Source organism: Caloenas nicobarica, chromosome 5 (assembly GCF_036013445.1).
Source record: "Caloenas nicobarica isolate bCalNic1 chromosome 5, bCalNic1.hap1, whole genome shotgun sequence".
Taxonomy (NCBI): Eukaryota; Metazoa; Chordata; class Aves; order Columbiformes; family Columbidae; genus Caloenas; species Caloenas nicobarica.
In genome coordinates this window covers 35,934,793-35,956,520 of record NC_088249.1, presented here as the reverse complement: position 1 = coordinate 35,956,520, position 21,728 = coordinate 35,934,793, and the positions used below count along the sequence as shown (strand labels likewise).

Sequence of the window (21,728 nt, the reverse complement as noted above, 5' to 3'; positions counted from 1 at the left end):
AGTTCAATGCTGTGAAACACGTAAACACCCCAAACTGCAGAGACATCTGCACAGACAAATCAAGTCAAATGGCAGAAAAAGCGAAGGTCAATTGTTCACTCAGTACTAGTGTAAGAACTTCTGCCAGAGACTCAGGTCTCACTTGCAGGAAATGACTGACGAGGGACACCATGAATCACCACTGTGACGCAAATGTAAAAGGGCCTTGCAAACCCAAGATAAATCAAATGAGCTCTTCCCAGTGGAGAAGAACCTTGGTAGTGCCTCACATGCTACATTGCAACCTAGGTCTGTCACATTTTTTTATGAGACAGGGGCATTTATTGACAAGTGACCTAGTTAGTTATTTTCAATTTAGTGTTGCTCCAACATGAATACTCATTAACTGAGCTGCACTTTACACTACTTCCTACTGGTCTCTGAAAAGCTGAAGTTATCCATCAATCACAAGCCTGTCAGAAACACTGAACTTCAACATGGATTGAGGAATTGACTGTTTTCTGTTAATATGTATCCAGAGGACATACCTCTCCCTAACCAAAGGTGAGTGGCATTAAGAATCTGCTGTACAGAAAACAGTGTGTTGTAAAAAAACAGTGTGCATAAGTACTACATGTGAGAGCTGGAAACAGGATGGCTCAGGTAGCTGTTTATATTGCCTTATACCTTTTAGTCACAAGTATCTTCCAATATATTCACAATGTGGGTATAATACACTACCATTTCCTGGGCACATCCTTTCCATTCTTGATTGAGCAGATGTCTTAAAATTCCCATCATATTTTTCCAACGGTTGCAACAATCAGTCCAGGGGAAGGTAATATTGTGAAAATTATATATTTTATTATCTTCTTGATGCAACATGATGGGTTGACATGCTGAAGTTCAGCAGACTTGTCCCACCAGGTCATCAACATTGGAGGCCATCAAAGAACCTCTCAGGCAGTAGCATGTCATAATTGTTTTTATTCCTTAAAGTGGGTCAGTAGTCTGTACTCAGTTTCTAAGCAGTTAAGAGGGTTCCTTCTTTTTTCAGCCTGTTTTTAGATCACAACTAAGGGCACTGTAGACAGGAATTACAGAGATCATAGATCAAAAAGTCTACATAGCGCAAACCCTTCTAGATTAATTGATCCTACACAGGCTAGGTAATGGTAAGGCTGAACCGAAGACAACACACTGTTTTCTGTACAGCAGATTCTTAATGCCACTCACCAGCTGTTGTTCTCCTGTGTTCTCAATCTAAAACAGTTCAATGACATTAGATTCATAAAACAAGCAAAATTCAAGTTCGAAGTAGAATATCCTAGATATACAAACTCCTGAGATGATTCTCCCTTAATATGTTAAGAGCATCATAGAAGTTGTAATGTCTGAACACAGGATCATGTCTGATTGCTACCTTTTCACAGAAGATATGATGTATTTCGCCCACTGAAGTCAATATGTCAAAGTTTATCTCGTTTTAAAACTTTATCTGAGGCTTATTTTTTTTTACCAGTGACAGCTCAAACTTGTTGCTGTGTCAATAAATACATTCTACCTAGTACAGACCTCACCTGGGAAGAAAGTCAGTAGAAAGAGAAGAAAGAAGAAGAAAGTAGCTTGAACATGAATGTCCAGGCCATATACAGTATTTCAGAGATGTCCCCAGTGCCTTTCCACAATGGTACAAACAATTCTCTCTTTTTTTGAAAATATCTTGCCTGATCTAATCTAGGATAGCACAGACCCTTTTAATGATTGCATTACACTGTTGAATTAGTTTTTCTGTGATAAACTAAACCACTCCAGTATCAGCTTCATTTCAAACTCGCAGGCTCCTTATGTAAAGCAGAAACTAATTTGTAACGCTTAATATTATTTTACAGATTATTTCTATTATAAATCTTATATTTTACTATATTTGCACTACTTAAGGTTGTCCAGTTCCTTCATAATGATATTCTGATCTTTTTCATTGTTAAGAATGCATCCAAGGTTTAAGTATTCCAAGACAGACTTAGCAGAACTTTTCTGAATAATAAACACAATTTTGAGTTAAACATTTTAGTTTGCTTGTTTTCAATTACAAAAAAAAAGACTGGAGATCGGAGGATTTGCCAAGGTATTCCAAGGCTAAACAACTTTGGCCATTGCCACTCTGATGTTAGGAGCAGTGACATTTCAGATATTGATGAGAGCTGCCTTAGGTTAATTCCACTCTGTTTTGAGGGGAAAACTCACACTGAAGTCCAATCAAAATCAGAAAAGTGATTCTATATAAACAGGATGGGAATTTGTGTTCATTCCCTCTCTGCAAAGGGGCTTAAGCTTACAAACAGAGCATTCTTCAGTCAATTCAGACCAGAGCCTGAAAGTCATTTCTGGTTCTTTCTCTCCCCCATTTTTATGCTGTTTTAGTGAACTGTAAATACAGTGTTTGTAAAGGGCGTTGGATTAACAGTGTCACAGACTGAAGTTCTCTGTTTATATTCAGAACAGAATTTGTTATAGTAATCTTACCCCTCCTATCCTGACCTTTAAGTGGCTCCCAAAGAAAACCAGGAGACATAGCCCCCATTTCTGAGAATTTGCTATCTGATTAACATCAAAGCGCACAATTATCAATTAGACCAAGGCAAAAGGCCATTTTCCCAGTTATGGAACCAAGAAAATATGTAAAAATTAAAATAGTAATGCCACTGTGACTAAGTAGGTTTCACCAAGGTAACAATTGTATTTTCTGTGGCATGTTTGGAAGAGGAAAAAAAAAAAATGGGGTTGATAATACTCAAAAATAAGATGTTGTATTAACCAATATGGAAGAGTCTGGACAAGCATTTTAATCTCCTAAAAATGTAAGTGCTAACTACTTGCTTTGTTGGGAACTTTCAACTTGGAACAGTTTCCGCATCTGCAAAGAGAGGTAGGAATGCAAGGCAACTTCTAGAGCCCAGGCTTAGGAAAATCAGCTATGGTATCAACAGAAACTGTAAACAGTGAAGCAGAGAGAGAGTTTTGCCATAAAGCTCAAGCCACAGTCTCAGTTTCGTTAACCATTTAGTAATGGTGAACATTGCTGAAGAAGCGTTTATGGCATCCCAAGGAGTGAGGTTCGGGAGAGAAGTCAGTGACCACAGTTAAAAGCAGTTCAGCGGGTGAGTTCATCTACAGAGAAAAGTGGTGAGGGAAGCAGGAGGAGTACCTTCACAGCTGAGGAGCCACATACTACAGGGAGGTACGAAGACTTCTTAAGTGCCTAAACCAGACAGTAATGGTTGAGCAAGATCAAGCTTAGTGGCACGTAAGAGGCAGTGAAGAGATTCCAGCTCTGCTCCCAGCTGCAAAGGATTTACTCTGGCCAGTTACTGATTTATGACTCAGTTTCCTCAGTTATGAGCACCTGGCACGGGTGTTGCAGAGATCAGCCAGCAAATGCTTGCATAGTAATTTGAAAATATACTGTGAGATGGTTAACTCATAACTGGTGTAGGTTAACAGCACCCAAAGAGGAGTCTCCGCTAAGAGCTGAGTGGCCTGTCGGTCAGAGATATCTAACAGAGAGTACCCACCTCTGCCACCAGCCTCGGTAGGAAGACTCAGTATAATTTAATATCTGAGTTTGCTTCAGAGATGTTCCTGCTTCTCTGTTTGGGCTGTTTTGAACTACCGATCTATGAGCGTGAAGTTTGCACAGCTGCTGCTATATGTTGTCAATTTGACACTAGAATAATCTTCCTTAAGAAAACCTGCAATGCTTATTTTTAAAAAGGACAGAGAAAAAAAAGGAACTATTTAAAGGTTTTCTTCTGTTCTTTTCCATTTTATCTAGGGTCCTTTCATTTCTATTTAGATTCTTAGATAACAAATTGATCAGTGTTACCTAAGCACCTGAGTAAATGAATTCTTGTTCAAGAATGATGGAAACATCTTTCTCTATATAAAAGTGTCCTGTTAAGAGGAGAGGGCCATAAATCCAGTCCGATTTAATGTAACAGGGCTACGGTGATGTTTATATTGTGTGATCATCCCCCACAAGTCCATTAAGAAGGAAGCTTACTGCAAACAGAGACATGAACAAACACACAAGTCAGGAAAGTAAGTTACTTAGTGATGTTCAAGCTCCAAATGATGAACATTCTCTATTTTTATGACATCCTTTCATTTGGCACTTTTTCTGGATTAAGTCAGTGTCATACTGTGTCGATAATCATCTGTTTATGCTACAGTTGTGCATTGTGTCCAGTTTTATCTTGTTCACATGCAACTCAAGTTCATATTGCTGCTTGTGTTTGTACATGATCTGTGGATAAGCAAAAGATTTCTGTTGTAAGGGTTATCAGTCTAGAGTCTTTTTAGTCAGAATAAAACCATAAGCTACTTATTTGTGTATTTTAAAAGATGTGGCTTGTACCCATGCATGGAAATTTGAGGTCATAACAACCTTTCATTGTGTCTTGATTCAAAATATTTGAACGATAGCAGAGGTGAGGCATAAATCTCTGGAGTAAACTGTATATCCTAGAAAAAAACCCCAAACATTTCTTTAAATGGGAGGGTTTACGCAATTCAGATACATGCTCCTGCAGTCTTTCCACAGCTATTTCTTCAAAAGCAGCATAGTCTGTAATGGATAACTGTAAAAAAAAAAAAAATCTGAAAAAAACCTTTTCCTATCTCTTGCATGACTCTATAGCATCATTCTCATCTTAAAAATAAAACAACAATCAACCAACCCAAAACAACAACCCCCCCGCCAAAAAAACCAACACCTCTTTATGTTTCCAAGAAGCTGATTTTCTGTATGATAAGCACGTTATATAATAAGATGGCTTAGAAGAGATACACAATTTACACCACTTCCATTTTAAAACAACCCAATAGCCACATCCCTTTTCTATCACTGTTTACTGGACCTCATTATCCACTGCCATCTAAACACTAGAAAATATAGTATTGTACTATGTACATAATCTGCATTACTGTATAATGTGCATGATACATGTAGCATATAGAGACAGGCTTTCTTGACAGCAGCTGCTGAATGGTACTTCATTTCTCTTAATACTTCTGCTAAAAACCCACATGCAGAGCTTTCTTATGTATTGTTTAGGGTACCAGGACTTCTTTTTCTGAGTTTCCCCAAATTCTTGCTCAGCAGAAGGCAATGTAAAGTGCAATACTTCTTGCTGCACACATAATGATGAGCAGCCTTCACACATCCTCAGTCTCCTCCTTTGGCCAAACACTGATTTCACTGCCCACTTCTCTGTGGGCTCTTGCTTGCCCCACCATGTCAAAGACTGAAGTAGCTTCTCCTCTGCTCTCACTGAAGTCGCTGAAAAGCTTTCTGTCTGCATTTCTCAACACTAGTGGCCATCTCCATCTTCCTCACCTGACTCCAAAACTATGTTTAATACCATTAAAATACATTTTTTCATCACATTTTCTTCTTCTCCATTTGCTTTAGAAGGTAGATATAACTGCTACAAAGTTAATAGAAGAAAACACACCAATGCTGTTTGCATTTTATTTGTATTAGACCTTATTCTTTCAATCGCAGAGTGATTTCAGTACACGTTCTGTCTGATTATGTTTCATTGCCTCTTTTTCTCTTTAGCAAATATTACCATCTCACCAAAATAATTAGAACCCTTTATGGTATGAGGCTACCATCTTCCATTATGTTTCGACACAGAAAAGTTGGATGCCACTTCCAAACTTCATTACTATACTTGCTATCCTCCAGATTATTAATGCAAAATTTAGAAAGTGTTAACCGCAGATGTTAGTACTTAGTATATGCTTCTTCTCCACAGCCTACTTGCTTTGTTTGAAATGGTTTTATTTTCTGTGGTTTATTTGCTTCCCTTTTTATGGATGAAAAGCTCACCTGCTGTTATCTTTAAAATGGGACAGCTAACCAACAGCTACAAAGTCCACATAACAGCTACATTCAGTGTCTTACAGGGAGAGAGAAATCTGGTCTCACTTATGCCCTGAAACCATCGTGACTGCAACAGGTTACATGCTTTCTATTTTTAATATATTTTCTCAATGACTGGTAGAGTTACAACTAAACATCTGTTCAATTTGAAAGAACTGCTTCACCAAAATTAGAACAAACTTATGGTAAAGAATCACAGCAGTTGGCCTTAGCAAGCTATATAAATGAAAAACTTCATCCCCACTCCCCTTGGCTCTCCCCAGCCCTTCCCCTGGCCAGCGAGTACCATGGTTACTCCACCTTCACAATTTTGGAATGCTTATTCAGGGCTTATTCATATGACAGTAAGCAGAGCAAGACAAAACAGCTGGTCTGTAACCAAGGACACAACAAAAGTTATGTCTGGCATTAGTCTGAATGAGAGAAGGGGTTTTTGTTTTGTTTTGTGTTTTAATAATGAGTCACCACTTACTTACACATTTGAAATACACTACCTGAGACAGGAAAATTGCTGCACAACAGCTTACCTAGCACAGCCTGAAAGCTCCAGCCCATATCTCAATCCTAAATGCTCTTTCTTGAAAATACCACAGGAAAACACTGATTTGTTATAAAATAATACTTCTATGTGCACTTTCCATCTGAGAATTTCAAAACATGTTACAGACATTAACACAATATTATTAGTCTCACAAATCCCTTGAAAACTATAAAAGAAACCAGGCTCATAGAAGTTGTCCTATCAGATCTGGCCAGTGTCTCACTTAATCCAGCACCCCATCTCCAACAGACAAGAAGAAAATGTTAAATATAGCATGTCAATGTACTAAACCCTGCCATGCTGTCCCCTAAAGACAGCTGAGCACACATGAAAACAGTAACCTTGGAGCCTGCTAACTCCAGTTCAGGAAAGAAGGATAATTATACACATTGGGGTAACTGAGGAGTCTGACAGTTTCTAGTGCAGCCTGGTTGGTTTTGGCCCAAACTCAAAGGGTCTGCATGTTTATGTACGGATTTCAGGAAAACAAATGTCATGGTTAACTACTTGCAAGAGTGCTTAGGGAGAACCAAGTATCAGTATCCATGTAGGTAACAGCAAATTCCCTACATGGACCTATTTGTGAGAAACAATTAACTTTTCCCGCATTTTCCCAAGCTTGTAGGCCATGGTGCCGCTGTGCAAGTCGTGCAGCTTGGGCCCACCTCAGCAGCTACAAGACTCCTACACTGGAGTCCGTGCTTGTGGGTTTTGGTGGCATAAGGAATTTAAATGCAGACTGGAAACGTTCTGCCCTCCCCCAGCAGTGTTACTTCTGGCCTGCAGGAAACCAAAACTAGAACACTGGCTTCTAGAAAAGGGCAAAAGAGGAAAGTTCATTTGTTTGTTCAGAAACCTGTTCCTATCCAAGGAATAAAGCAAACCTAATCGATTTTAAGGCAGGCAGGATGTCCCAGAAATTTCATTACTTTGCTGAATTGGCTGCTGTCTTATTAATGTTCACCAGACATACAGAGGGTGGGGTGGAAAAAGGGATAGTTGGCTGAAAAAATGTCTGCTGAACAAACAAAATGAAGGAATCTTTTACTTAATATATTAAAAAATTCCTGTGTAGGAATTCTGTGCTTAATTTCCCAAGGTTTGTTGCATACTCATTCTGCCACCTGCTGCCCTGGCATTCCTCAAAGTTTCAGGAACAGGGACCACGTCTCCAGGCTTTCCCAGAAACGAACACTGCATGACAAGCATCTAGCAGCCCAGTGGCCTGTCCTGACCAGAAGACAGTTTGGTTCTGGAAAACTGCTTGCTCGAATCCTTCTTAACAGTTGCGTTATCACTTCACGTTCTGAAGAATACCATCCTTGGGCAGCTCAGGAGGTGCTTTCTGTCTGGCTGGGCAGGATTCCCCAGAGAGGATTAGCACCCTGGCTCTACTCAGAGGGAAGGGAAGGTCCCTCAGACTGTCACCACTGCCCCAGCTCCTCAAGAAGGAGAGAAAATAGAGTCAGGAAAATCATCCTCAGGAGGTCAAGTGACTGAAGAAAGAACGAATTCTAGCTTTTGAAAGAAAAAATTGTGTCCGCTGTGCAAGTCAGAGCAAAACACAGGTTATGTCTTGAACACTATTGATTCTTCAGGGTTACAAATTGTGAAAAGCAGGGAAAACTTGTTTTTGCATTACTTGTCATGCAAATCTCTGGAACAACTGGGTGCTTTCAGCAATTTCCTGGGGCAGAGTTTCACTTTAAAACCAAGACTATACAGATAATCACAGCCTTTTTTCTTTTAATACAGTAATATGAGAATTTGTAAAAGTGATTACTGACTTAGGAATTTTTGGACCTCCAAGTTAAGCTTCCTTAAAAAGTGCTGATTTTCAAAGTGCTGATATCCAATACCTCCTGGCAGAACCACCTTATGATGACTGAAAAGGCATCTCAAGAACTGAGGCACCTTTATTCACAATTCATTTCTGGAAGTGCATATAAAGCAATTATGAAAGAACACTTGTGTGTAAAACTATATTCATTTAATCAATACAGTGCTGCTACAGGTAGGGTAATTCTAGACGCCTTCCTCTAGCTGGAAGCTGCATGTCTAGCTGAAAGATTTCTATGACTTTAAGAAAAGAGAATTCATCCAAAAAAAAAGGACACAGGTATCAGCGACAGGAAAGTCCTTACAGGACATCATGAACATATCCCATTTCATGCATGGAATTCACAGAGCTATCACTATTTATTTCACGCTTCTGTTTCAAATTACTTTGGTTTTAATAATATATACTAATGTTGACTTAAAGGTTGTTCTTCCTCACTGTAGATTTAGTTCTTCTGCTTAACTAAAACAGAATGAGCCCACAGCTTCACGTGCAAGCAAGGTGGTGCACCTGATAAACTCAGTTAAGGACAGAGTAAAACTCTGCTTTTTTAAAGTGGATCTTAACATATTTCTAGAAAGGAATTTTAAAGGCTTGAAAACAACATTTCATACACTTTCAATCTATTTCTTCTCAAACAAAATCAGGAAAAACTATATTTAATACTCAAATGTACTTTAGGAAAACTGCTCCCTCTTTCCACCACCAGAGGAATGTTGTTAATTCATTTTAGCCAATTTTGTGCATCCTGAAGTAGCATAGAGCCCAGTTCCTGCCCTTTTCCCTTTGCCAGTTCCACCCCTGATGTACCTCCAAAGCGATCCAGGAAATCTGTGAACAGCTTTGTATTTTGCACACACATGTAGAAAAGGAGAACTCATTACAGACCAGAATAAGAAGCAGAACATAGAGGACTTAGAACAGCAGCAGCAGCAGGAGTATATTTCTATATAACTGTGCATGGTCTTTAGAACTGAGTCCAAAGGACACCTTTTCTAACTGCATTTCATAGAATCATAGAATAGTTTGGGTTGGAAGGCACCTTCAAAGGTCATCTAGCCCAACCTCCCTGCAATGAGCAAGGACACCTTAGGAGCAGTCAACATGGCTTCACCAAGGGGAAGTCGTACTTGACCAACATCATAGCCTTTTATGAGGACATAATGAGGTGGACAGATGATGGCAAAGCAGTGGATGTGGTCTGTCTTGATTTCAGTAAAGCATTTGACACAGTCTCCCACAGCATTCTCACTGCTAAACTGAGGAGTGTGGACTGGATGATCAGGTAGTAAGGTGGACTGGGAACTGGCTGAAGGAAAGAAGCCAGAGCGTCGTGGTCAATGGGGCAGAGTCTAGTCGTAGGGCTGTATCTAGTGGAGTCCCTCAAGGGTCGGTACGGGGACCGGTACTATTCAACATATTCATCAATGACTTGGATGTGGGAATAGAGTGCACTGTCAGCAAGTTTGCTGATGACACCAAACTGGGAGGGGTGGCTGGCATGCCAGAAGGCTGTGCTGCCATCCAGAGACCTGGACAGGCTGGAGAGTTGGGCGGGGAAAACTTTAATGAAATATAACAAGGGCAAGTGCAGAGTCTTGCATCTGGGCAGGAACAGCCCCAGGTTCCAGTATAGGTTGGGGAATGACCTGTAGTCAGTGAGAGCAGTGTAGGGGAAAGGGACCTGGGGGTCCTGGTGGACAGCAGGATGACCATGAGCCAGCACTGTGCCCTTGTGGCCAAGAAGGCCAATGGCATCCTGGGGTGTATTAGAAGGGGGGTGGTTAGTAGGTCGAGAGAGGTTCTCCTCCCCCTCTACTCTGCCCTGGTGAGACCTCATCTGGAATATTGTGTCCAGTTCTGGGCCCCTCAGTTCAAGAAGGACAGGGAACTGCTGGAGAGAGTCCAGCACAGGGCAGCAAAGATGATGAAGGGAGTGGAGCATCTCCCTTACGAGGAAAGGCTGAGGGAGATGGGTCTCTTTAGCTTGGAGAAGAGGAGACTGAGGGGTGACCTCATTAATGTTTATGAATATGTAAAGGGTGAGTGTCACGAGGATGGAGCCAGGCTCTTCTCGGTGACAACCAATGATAGGACAAGGGGTAACGGGTACAAACTGGAACACAAGAGGTTCCACTTAAACTTGAGAAGAAACTTCTTCACAGTGGGGGTGACGGAACACTGGAACAGGCTGCCCAGGGAGGTTGTGGATTCTCCTTCTCTGGAGACATTCAAAACCCGCCTGGACACCTTCCTGTGTAACCTCATCTGGGTGTTCCTGCTCCGGCAGGGGGATTGGACTAGATGATCCTTCAAGGTCTCTTCCAATCCCTAACATTCCGTGATTCTGTGATCTTCAACTAGATCAGGTTTGACCTGATCACACTTAAGCTGCTGCCTGAGAGTCCAGAGGACTAATGCTGCTTCACAGTGCCCAGTACTCACAGGAACAGAAGTGCCATTGTTATAATTTTACTTCTAACGAGCAGGATAAAGCAGGATGGCTTTCTCTCCTCTGGCTCTAAAGACTGCAATCCAAAAGTGAGAAATGTTGTGTTGTGGCAGTAAAACCAAGAGCACCAATTTGAACGCACATGGGTGGTAATGCTGTACGAGTAAGATGGCACAAACTTCGCACAGCAATTTTTCTGACAGCTTTTGTCTTTAACTGGCAGAAAATCAGTAACATTAAGACTGAGGGTGACAGCCTTTGGAAGGAGTTACATCAATGCAAAAACAGAATAGACAATGCCAAAAGAGATTATAACCGCAGATATCCCAAAGGACAGATGAAATCATGGGTTATGATGTTTTTAAAAACAAAAAAAAAAGCTATTCCCTCAATCAAGCTCCAAATGTCCTGCCTCCTAGTTTTTCACAGTTTTTTTTAAATTAAGAGGTGAACATTGCTGTTAAAAATGCTAGTATAGTTCACTTAAAAGCATGATGCCTCTTAGTGAGAAGGGTAAGCATTTTCCTTTTTGCAGGCATACTTACGGAAAATTGGTACCATAGTTACTGCTCAAAGTTAAACTTGCTAGTGCAGGCAGCAAGCTTCCACTTGCAAACAGTAGCTGCAGAAGATAGAGTGCTCCCTGTCCTAACAGTCACAGCCAGAATTTGGCACAAAGAGTAGAAAGCAGTAAAACAACCGTGGCAGCGAAAGGACTAGCCTCCTGTTCCTGCCCCAAAACCCCTGCACAGGAAAGCACTTTAAGGATTACCCTACGTTTCTACAATATGAAACGTGCTAAAAGCTCAAGGAACATGCATCCTTGTGCCTGTATCCCTTTGCCAACAGGCCAGTGCTAGGTCCTATGACTCAGATAAGCCCGGCCTAACACAGGAAGGCACTGGTGGACTGGCCATCCCTGAAAAGCAAAGGACACTGAGTGCCCCTCACGCCAGATAAGCAACTGGCAGTAGAGGGACAGGTTCTCAGCAGATGTAGCATAACCACAGAGGCTGAAGGACACAGTCCATCTGACAGAGCACTGCTGGTGTAGCTTTATTTAAATTCTCTTCATTGTTAAACTCTCACCTGTCTTGTTGGCAAGTCATGATACTGTAGTATGAGCCTGGTGTTGACGCTGTGACTCCATGTGTTGCCAAGGGCTGCTGTCACACAACCAGATTCCCTCTTCCCACCTCCAGAAGCTCCTGAAGATAAACATGAAAGAAATTGCATCAGCACTGCACCACAGAGAAGGGTTCAGCATAAAAAACCCCATCAGTCATCTCAGATCATTCCCAAAGCTAGGTAATCACAACTGGTACTTAATAGATGGCAGTGTTGCATGAATTTCCTACCTTTCTAATGTATTTATACAACTGCAGTGTGACTTCTCCATCTCACTGGCCTGCTCAGAGCACAGCTCACACTCCAGTCACTGCTGGGGTGGTGGCTTCTGCTCAGGACACGGGTGATACAGGGAGAACAAAGAGAGAGAAAAAAAGAGAGGGGAAGAAAACAGGGCTGACACAGGTGAAAGAAAGGTGGTTGATCTCAGTTTATAGATGCAGTGCACGGGAAAAGGAGTGGGTCTCCGGAAGCACAGAGATGGCATCCTAGCTTGGGAAGGTGAAGGTGAGAGAACGCTGGAAGGGTGGGAAAAGACCTCTACATATCTCCCTGCTTTATGTATTCAGATCCAGCTAAAATGAAGTGGTGATTTCAGTTCCTGCAAACACTCCTTCCTTCCTCACACAAAAAGAACCAGCATTAAACCCATCTTCAAAGGGCACATGAGCAGACAGGCCAAGGGCTGCACGAGGTACCTGTTGTACCGTCTCCTGTGAAACGGAGCTCTGCAGGGCACCAGCAGAGACTGTATCTGCTCTGGATCACGAGCAAAAGGAGGAACTGACTGCTTCACTCTCGCTGAACAGCCATCATAAAGTGAAAATAAAGCTTCTTGTGGTCTGAGTCAAATGCAAAATGCCTCTCCAGAACCAGGGGAAAAACAAACCAAGTAAGAAAGGGTGATTCTTCAACGCAGACCCTCGGTGCTGCTTCCGAGGAGGCGGCTCACGTTGGGCTCCATTGCCCTGCATGAGTTGTCGGTGGAACTGGGCAACACCACTTGGCCCTACTTATACACCAGGGCTAGATCAATTTTGTTTGTTTCTCCCCATCAATGCCACTAAAACAAACCTTCCTGAAGTACCTTCCTCATCACTGAGATGAATGCCACATGTAGGCAGAATGGGGAAAGTAGGTTTATTCCACCTTCCATTTTTCACTGGAGGAAACAGTAGGATTAAAGCTGTTCAGCTCAATACCGATTCTAGGATTATTCTGTTATGTCCAACCAGAGAATTACAAGTATTGACATGGTCTCAAATACCTTCTCGTCCTCTACATGTAAGGAGGCACCATTTTAAAGACTAAATCCTCATGTAACCAAGTCCCAGTTGTTGTAAACATGGCTGAAAGGGATGTAATTATAAAGGAACTTCAGTTTCCTTAGTGTCTCATCCTATGAACATTAGGATAACTAGACCACTGTCTTGAATCAAATAAAACAGACTACTTAAAACAGCATTTTTAAATGCAAGGAGTCCTTGCAGGCAGAATGTGATTACACTCTTGATTAAAATAAAATAACCTGTTCCTTCTTGGTATAACTGCAAAGAGCAACGAGTTCTACCCTTTCCACATTCTTATATAGATTTTTGTCTTTCCAGATGAAAGGGTCATTGCCTGGCAGGTTCATCCCCACCACTGGGCCCCTTTGCAATCTCTATCAATTTGGTAATTCAAAAATCTTTCCTCATCAAATGCAAAAAAGAGATCGATGCACAATATGACAGGGAAATAACAAAACGGAGAAGCAACCAGTCCCCAAATCTTTCAATCTTAACATCAAATCATCTTGGTAAAAGCCTGATTTATTAAAAAGGAGAAAAAAACCTCCAAAAGTACAGAGAAAATATTTATAAAGAATTAAACTACTGAGCTCAACAGAAATGGCACACCATGCAATAAGAATGAAAGTACTTTCCCCCTTGCTCAGGCTGTGCAGCTTTCTCGTTCATTGGCAGAGCCCATAAAGATCACTGCTTTTCATCTGCATTGCATTTAGTCTGTATTTTTGGTGCAGATCTCTAACAATGACACCAAAAGGGAGAGATAAAAAAAAAGAAAAAAAGAAAAAAACCCCTCAACCCTCCATCTATTTTTCCATCTTCACTAACTCAGAAAGTACAAGTATAAAAATACCCAATGGTGGAAAAACCCATCACACAGTAAAATACAACCCACAGGACAAACTCATCTGTGAAGTAACTAACCACAGCATCCTTCAAACTCCCATGCGCTGACTACTGCCATTTGCAGCCCTTCTCCGCAGCATTTTCTTTAGCCAAAAGCTGCTTGTGATTCTCTCACCCCACAGTGGTGACCATCTCACTCTCTGCGCTGGTCAGCCAAGGTACATCCCAAACTCTTTCTGTCAGGTACTCTACCTTCACAAAACTAACAGAAAACGAGTGAGGATGAAAAAAAAATGGGTCCTTTAAATTAAAGCCCTGGTCCTAGCAGTACACAGCTACTTAGACCACCATTGAAATCACCCACTTGAGACAAAGCACAGACCAAACCACATACACACATATGGTAATTACCAAACACAAACTACTGACTGGTACCAACAGACACTAAAGCAAATGTTGCTCCCCGTTCCAGCTGTACAGATCTGTGTCAGTTAATGGGTTATACAGGCACATCAACAGCAGTCTGGTTCATCTTAGGAGAAAAATCAAAACTTACTTCCTAAAGCACAGTATTGTCTTCATATGGTCTTTTATTATTTAGGATATATAGCAGGAAAATCAGCCGCTGCTGTAAGAAACCAACCTCGGCCACAGAACTAGCCATGTAAAAATTATAACTTTTAAAATTATTATGCTCCTCCTTTTATTAAGAGAGGAACTCTGGCAATTTTACTCCTAAAAAACACCTAGGTCTAAATCTGTGCGAACAACACCCTTCCCTCCCCCCACCCCCACCTTGATTATTTCACCTTTTTTCAAATTTTCATTAGAAATAACTGAAAATATTTTTAGGCCTTGTTTAGGAATCAATGGCGGGTAATTTAGTTTTCTTTTTTTTTTTTTTCTTTTTTAATAGTATAATCAGCAAAATATACTTAGCAAATGAAGCAATTATGTGCAAACCTCTACTCATCCCCAGTTAAAAAAACCCCAACATTTCAATGCAAATTTTTTTGACCACCCCTAGTTTGTAGCTATGCTACTGCCGCAGCACTGAAGTGTCTACTAGAGATCACAGTGAAAAGGTTGTTCTGATTCAACCGTCATCATCAAGAGACCAAAATTTGCCACTTCCAGACTCCAGCTGCGAAGTTCTGACAGATACAGCAGAGAATGTGACAGAAAGGGAATGAGCCCACTTCTCAATTTGCACAACATGGGTTTATTTATATCATGTGCCCCAAACAGGTGAGTTTTCACACTTTTTTTGTTTATCATTATATTTATGTGTATCTGTGTACACATTCTGGGTGATTTTTACAGTGTAAGTCTGATAACAAATCAAGAATAAGGTCCTTTCTGCTGTCTTTTTCCCAGCCACTCATTGTTTCTATTGTGACAGCTCCTAGAGCCCTCATCTGCAATATGCAAATCACTATGCAAACAGAGAACAAAAATATAGTTCCTGACCTGAAGACCTTCTTTTCATGAGAACTGCAGTTTAAGAGTCTCTTAGCTGCTGCTGATTGTTCCCCACTTACAAGGAATCATTCCCAAGGGATGAGGGAAAATAAACCAAGATATGTGACAGACCAGCAAAACATTCAGTATTCTCCACACGAAACATTAGAAGCTCTTTCAAATAAGTAATATTAACCATTATTCTACTCCCAAAAAGTCAGTTGGGACCTCTATCCAGGTCAAGAAAGAATAGTCCTCTGGAGAACTGGACAGACGCTGGTTTGTTTTTCATCCCACACCACCATTCCCACTGGTACCAGTGTGTTTTGCACCAGAGGATCTCATGCCCTGACATTGGTGAGCGTGTGTCGATTCTGTTTTGAGTTGAGAAAGAGAGAGACAGAGCGAGAAGCACACACATGCTAGTACTGGGACTCCTGTCTGCTGACCTAAAAGAGGAACTGATATTGAGAAACGAGAAAATCCAGCTGGTCTGATTTCTTGCCAGACAATCTACCAGCCATGACCAAAACGGTCAGGTCTCAGGAGATCTGTGGAGGTGGGAAGACAGCTGGTGGTTTACAGCACCTGAAACGGGGCCCAAATCAGGGAACTGCAGACCTGAGATCCTTGGGAATAGATACTTTCTTTTTACTGGTGTAAACCTTCTGCCTCTGTGGCCTGACAACATCCCACAAAGTGATGAGCTTCCGGCACGATCGCTGCTGCGTGGCCACTGTGAATGATTGAATGAGCAGTGCTTTGGTGAGTGGGATGGTGAAGACCAAGTAGAAGACAGTGGTTAAGTCAATTCCTTTCTGTAACCAAAGATAAATTCTTTACCCCTCAGCTCGTCCTCCTTCCCTTTCTAATGATGTTTTCTTTTTGAAGAATTTACCTCTTTTTCTAAAAACTAGCATTATACTGATTTACACCACTCTTAGTATCCAGAGTTCTTTGCCACGTTGTTTATCACTAAAACTTAAAGGAGCTTCTTCCAATCAACCTCTCCTATGCGGTCATTTCTTCCTCTCTCTTCAAGACTAGAAAATAAAATCCCAAACTGTTGACCTACGATGGGGGAAAAAAACCCCAAACAACCCAGATCTGGAATTTTGCCTGCCTGCACATATAAAGGATATATAGGTTGAAAAAAATAGCTTGCCCAATCATGGCATCTGGCAATGCTAGGGCCCTCTGAACCAGAAAATGCTTTTAATTATCACCTCACCAATCATGCTGGAAGTTACTGCTGTATTTTTTTGGTTAAGTTCCCTCAGGGAGTTAAACAGATCATGATATTAATCAGAAGGCATGTAGGAGGGAGGGGGCAGAATGCTAGAATTACACATGTGTAGGTCCCTTAAGGCTTGAATAAAGAACTGAGATTTAGAATCCCACTGTCAGAGCAACTGAAGCCTTGCATGCTGCAAGCCTTGGCCCTCTGACCTACACAGCCACGGCATTATCGTATCTGATTTTCCCAGGATGGTTAATCTCAGCTGCTGAACTTCATCAGTCTCTGCTTGTGTTTACCCATCATCTGGATTTGCCACTTCCGAACTTCCCAGGCTAGAACCAAATGAGCCAGCTGTTACACTCCTCCCTGACAGGGACAAAAAAACCCAACAACATAACAGTCTGAAGTCTGGAAGCCTAAATGGCTAAATCCCAGAAAGGCAGAACAAAACTAATACATCTCGGGGGAGAAGAGGGAGATGTAGCTCTGAAGCTGCAGTGAGTTTCAGAACGCAGCTCACAGCAGTATGGTCACGTTAGGATGCTATGGCCCAAGGCACACACTGTATTCTCATAGTTTACATTTATTTTCATAAAATATGTTCTGGTAAAGAAACAGTGTCCTGGCAGCTTAGCTCTCACACCCGCAAAACTGACACAGTGCAGGTAAAAGCAGCAGCAGCCCAGGCAAGGTAGCAGCCAGTCCGCAAATGAACCTAAAATTCCATTTGAGAGCCAGGGCAAGGAAGGGTAACAGGGGCAGGAGGACGAGAGTAGAGTTTTGGTCGCACACCGAGTTCTCCATCGAAGTTGCCAATAAAAGCAGCAACTAGTGCGAACGTACGGAGGGTGTTTCTGACACGGCTGTCCAATTCCCCGGGAGCAGGCTGACGGTGTGCCTGCACAGCAGATGGAAAAGGACAGTAGATGTGTGCAAGCCAGGCTTAAAGGAGCACTAAGGTCTGCCTTGGTAAATATGTTCTGCCAAGAAGCCAGAGGGGACTTTGTGCTGCCACAGCCAGGTCACTGCCAGCACCTGAGTTTGCTCAAGTAACACCGGCACTGACATTCAGCCTACACGGCGGTGGACCTTTCTCAATATACTCGGCATAAAAAACTTCAGCAAATAACGATTTGTGATGACAGCCTAGTTCCATGGATTTGAACTAGTGAATTAAGTTATCTGTCTTTTTCACTCCTGAGCACAGGAGTATTTCAGCAGTGCTCCTCTTTCAGGATCATTTTCAAATTTAGTGAGTGATGATTTCTTGATACAGAAGGTTGAAACATGCAATAATTAAGAGTCAAGGGTGGGGCTGTTAACCACAAGGACTTTGTTTAATAATGAATGGTAAACTGTACTTCAAGTTGAAATTTTTTTGTACGCAAACTGAGCAAACTGCTTTACTTTGCATGATGACTATCATAATTTCTCTGAAAATTTAGCCTTCAGTGTTTTTAACACTGGTCCCACAGATTACAGTTACAATTCCCTAAAGGTGTAAATAAAAACAACAGTCTTAAATCTGTAAAGCTTGGATCATGAGCCAGAGTTATCTAAACTGAAATTCCAGGATGAAACAATTCTCTTTCAGCCTGCAACATGGAAACAGAGGTCAGCCAAACATTCGGGGGCTAGAGATGACTGTTTGCAAATTACAGCTGTTCACATCTGGAGCTCAGATTTGGCCGAACTCTTAATACTATCCATCACAAAAACTAAACTGAAATAATGTTTTGGTTGTATGCTTAGGAACATAAAAGTTAGGAAACATTAAATGTAAAAAATGCTACGTGCAACTTTAACTCTGCCTATCAAATAAGGGACTCAATTATATCTCACAACAAATATCATCTTGGTGGAGTGTGGCATTTGTTAACTGGTGAGTATTTGGCCACAAGTTTGCATTTGCCTATATAGGTCTCACTGGCTGCAGCTATTTCTCAGCACATAGGGGCCCATGACACAAGGCTGTGACAGTGGCCCATCCACTCCTCTTCTCTGGAGAAGTGTCTTTTGGGCTGCCCTGGTGAACCCTGCACATACACCTGGCAGATGCAGCCAAGTGCTTGGAGCGCCTTCATGACATATGTCAATCAGGCAGTCTCCCTTTTTTAAAAAAATTTTTATTGCACAGCAAATATACCTATGTATATAAGACATCTTCCTTCTCATTATAAGATGAATGCCACAACATTTTAGTACATGCAGAGACCTCAGTGGCTCCCCATTTATAACATACATGTTTATGTACTTACACATAGAGGCAGTATATAACATGGAGGATATTAAAATGACTGAGGATTACAGGGGTCTGGCTTCACTCCCTGACTGACACAGAATTTCCAGGAGATTCTCAGCAAGTCAGGCCCCCTCTTCATGATACAGTTCCCAGTTGTGGAGAGGAGGAGGTATATGCCTTTTCTTCATCTCATTCTCAAAAAGGAATTACTCGCTTTATCTGAAACTAAGCAAATAAATTCAATCTTGGACGACAACCAAGACTGGAAAATTTCATTGCGATAAGCTTTTCTGACTGAAGACAGAGGGTTAGAAGGGAAACAGTTATATAGCCTTAACTATAGGAGGTTCCTTCCGTTCCTGCTATAATGCAAAATATTCCGAGATGTGCCAAGTTTTCACTGTAGTCTGCATCAGGCAGTGACAGGACACCGCAGTGCTCTGTGGAGAGTAACGCATAAATCCAAAATGAGCTTTTGACTGCAGTGACTCTTCTCTCCTGAGATATATTACATTTTTTAAAGTCAGTGAAAAATAAAAAATTGCAAAATATCACTTTTAATCCTTGGACTACAAAATGGTTGATTCCTCTAGAGGCCAGAGGGGCCCAGAAACAACTTTTTTTCTCTTTTTCCCAGATTTGGGCGGGGGGGGGGGAGGAGGGAGGGCAAGGGGAAAGGGAGAGAGTAAAGAGCGGTTGGTTTCAAATAGCAACATTGTCCAAAAGGGTGAAAGGGAACAGATGGCCGTGGAGAATGCAGCCTCAAAGCCCTAAAGAAAAGGGCTATTTTGACAGATCTTGCTGTTTCCTATTCAAGCATGAACACTCCGGCATGGAGAGTTAAGACGATACAAGGAACAACCTCTGTTCCCAGCAACTGACTATGGGCAACTGGCCTCTGAAGCTCTCTGAGAAAAACAACATGAGACAGACAGACAAACAGATATGGCAGCAAGCCCAGATCTCAGCCAACAGGAAAAAAAAAAAAAAAAAAAAAGGCCAGAAACAGCTGCCTTTTCCTGGCTCCAGCGCGGAGCATTAGAAAGAGCCTGTCCAGCCTTTCTCATCTTCCTTTTCAGTGAAACTTCTTGAAGGGGTCACCCTCAAGCTGTTGGTCTTTGCCCTGAGGGGAGGTGAAGAAGAGGACAGAGCAGAGCTCGTCTGGCTCAATGAAACCTGCTTCCTTTAATCACAAAGACCTCCCTCCAGCTAACGAAGGGGAACTCTAAATGTAAAATAGCATAATTAATGCTGGATTTTTGCATGCAAAAAGGTTGAGAAATTTAAAGTTGTGGCTCCCACAGTACCCGTAATTTGTTTGCATAGTATACAGCAGTGAGCCATTATATCCGAGGGCAGTGAGAATTGTACTCGCTGTGGGAAACACTGCTAATGTGTGTCCTGACTTTTTCTATCATTCCTAATTAAGAGAGTATATCAGCAGCTGTTTCATTCACCGACTCTGAGCATGTACTATCAGACAGAGATTTCAGCTTTAAAGGGCAGCTTCACTTCCACACCCAAAATTTAGAGAGAACTAAGCCATTAAGTGTAACCAGACTTCACTATTTCCAAAGTCCAGAGACCGAGGGACGAATCTGAGTTGCAGAATTTCTTTCTGATTCATGTGCCATTTACACTACTTAGGGCAGAGCCTGACAGACTGTTTCCCAGCCTACGGCTGCCAATGGGCCGAAGCACTGAGCGATTCTTTCCCTTTGCACCGTAACCTGGACCAGAGCAATCGGAGCAATGGTAGTTTCATGCAGCGGTTGCAGGGAGGAAAAGAAGGGTCAGGCGGTATAAACATTAACTATCTTCACAGTCCTTCCCGGAGGCAAGGAAGTAGCTACCATCTCAATTTTAATATCCTCCTTTTTAAAAATCATTGAAGGAAAAAGATAATAAAGAATTGTGGGTGCTCACATGCCAGGACTCCGAATGAAGAAATGCAAATGCTACATACTGATCCTATCTGAGCCTTTGTTCCCTCATCTGTGAAACAGCATTGTTAACTTCAGTCGATAAATAGTAAATGTGTAGAAAAAACAGACAACAGCAACAAATCACCTTGAAATCCTTAGGCTCTAAAGGAATCCAAATTATTATCAAACCCTTGGTTTTCTACAATATGTAAATGGCTGTTCTGTTTTCACAAAGGATAGCAAATATAGTCATTACTAGCTGTAATTGTTAATTTGTAACTAAATAGATAGGATCTGACTAGTAGAAGTAGCCAAACAATAAAAAAATACCTTATATAGGCTAGATCTGATAAAATCTATTTTTCTTCTTAACCATGAGCTTCCTGAAACCGAGTAACTGCTCCAGGCTATACTTATTAAGGGAATCTCAAATGCGGATTATTGGCTAAGTATTAATAAGCATCAAACTTGTTGATTCATCTTTCTTCACTGTGTTTCCTTGAGTAAAGTCAACCTGGTACAGCTGCCCCATAATTTTCCTGATGCTTTACTTTCAGGGTACAACAACTCCTGTTCACCGCCAGTGTAACAAACAGTGCTCACAAACCCATTCTGTCTTTCACGTTGCAGGACAGGTGGTCCCTCAGCGTATTCCCACACATTCCAAATATTTCAAGTGTTCCACATCTGTTGTCTAAAACATTTTTAGCTTCCTGCAAGAACAGTAGGAGATGAAAACAAAAAGTTATATATAACATAGTAACTGACCTTTTATGCCACAAGAGCTCTCTGTCATTTCAACAAGATGATAAATTTCAAAAAAGAGCTCAATCTT

General features: G+C 41.5%; 1 protein-coding gene across 1 annotated transcript in view; it reads right to left on the bottom strand.

The window, feature by feature from the left end:
* RAD51B (RAD51 paralog B) overlaps positions 1-21,728 on the bottom strand; it is a 398,407-nt gene that overhangs the window by 143,414 nt on the left and 233,265 nt on the right. The window contains exon 9 of the mRNA XM_065636030.1: positions 11,852-11,970. Within this exon, the coding sequence (XP_065492102.1) occupies positions 11,852-11,970 (119 nt within the window). The remainder of the gene's footprint in view (positions 1-11,851; positions 11,971-21,728) is intronic.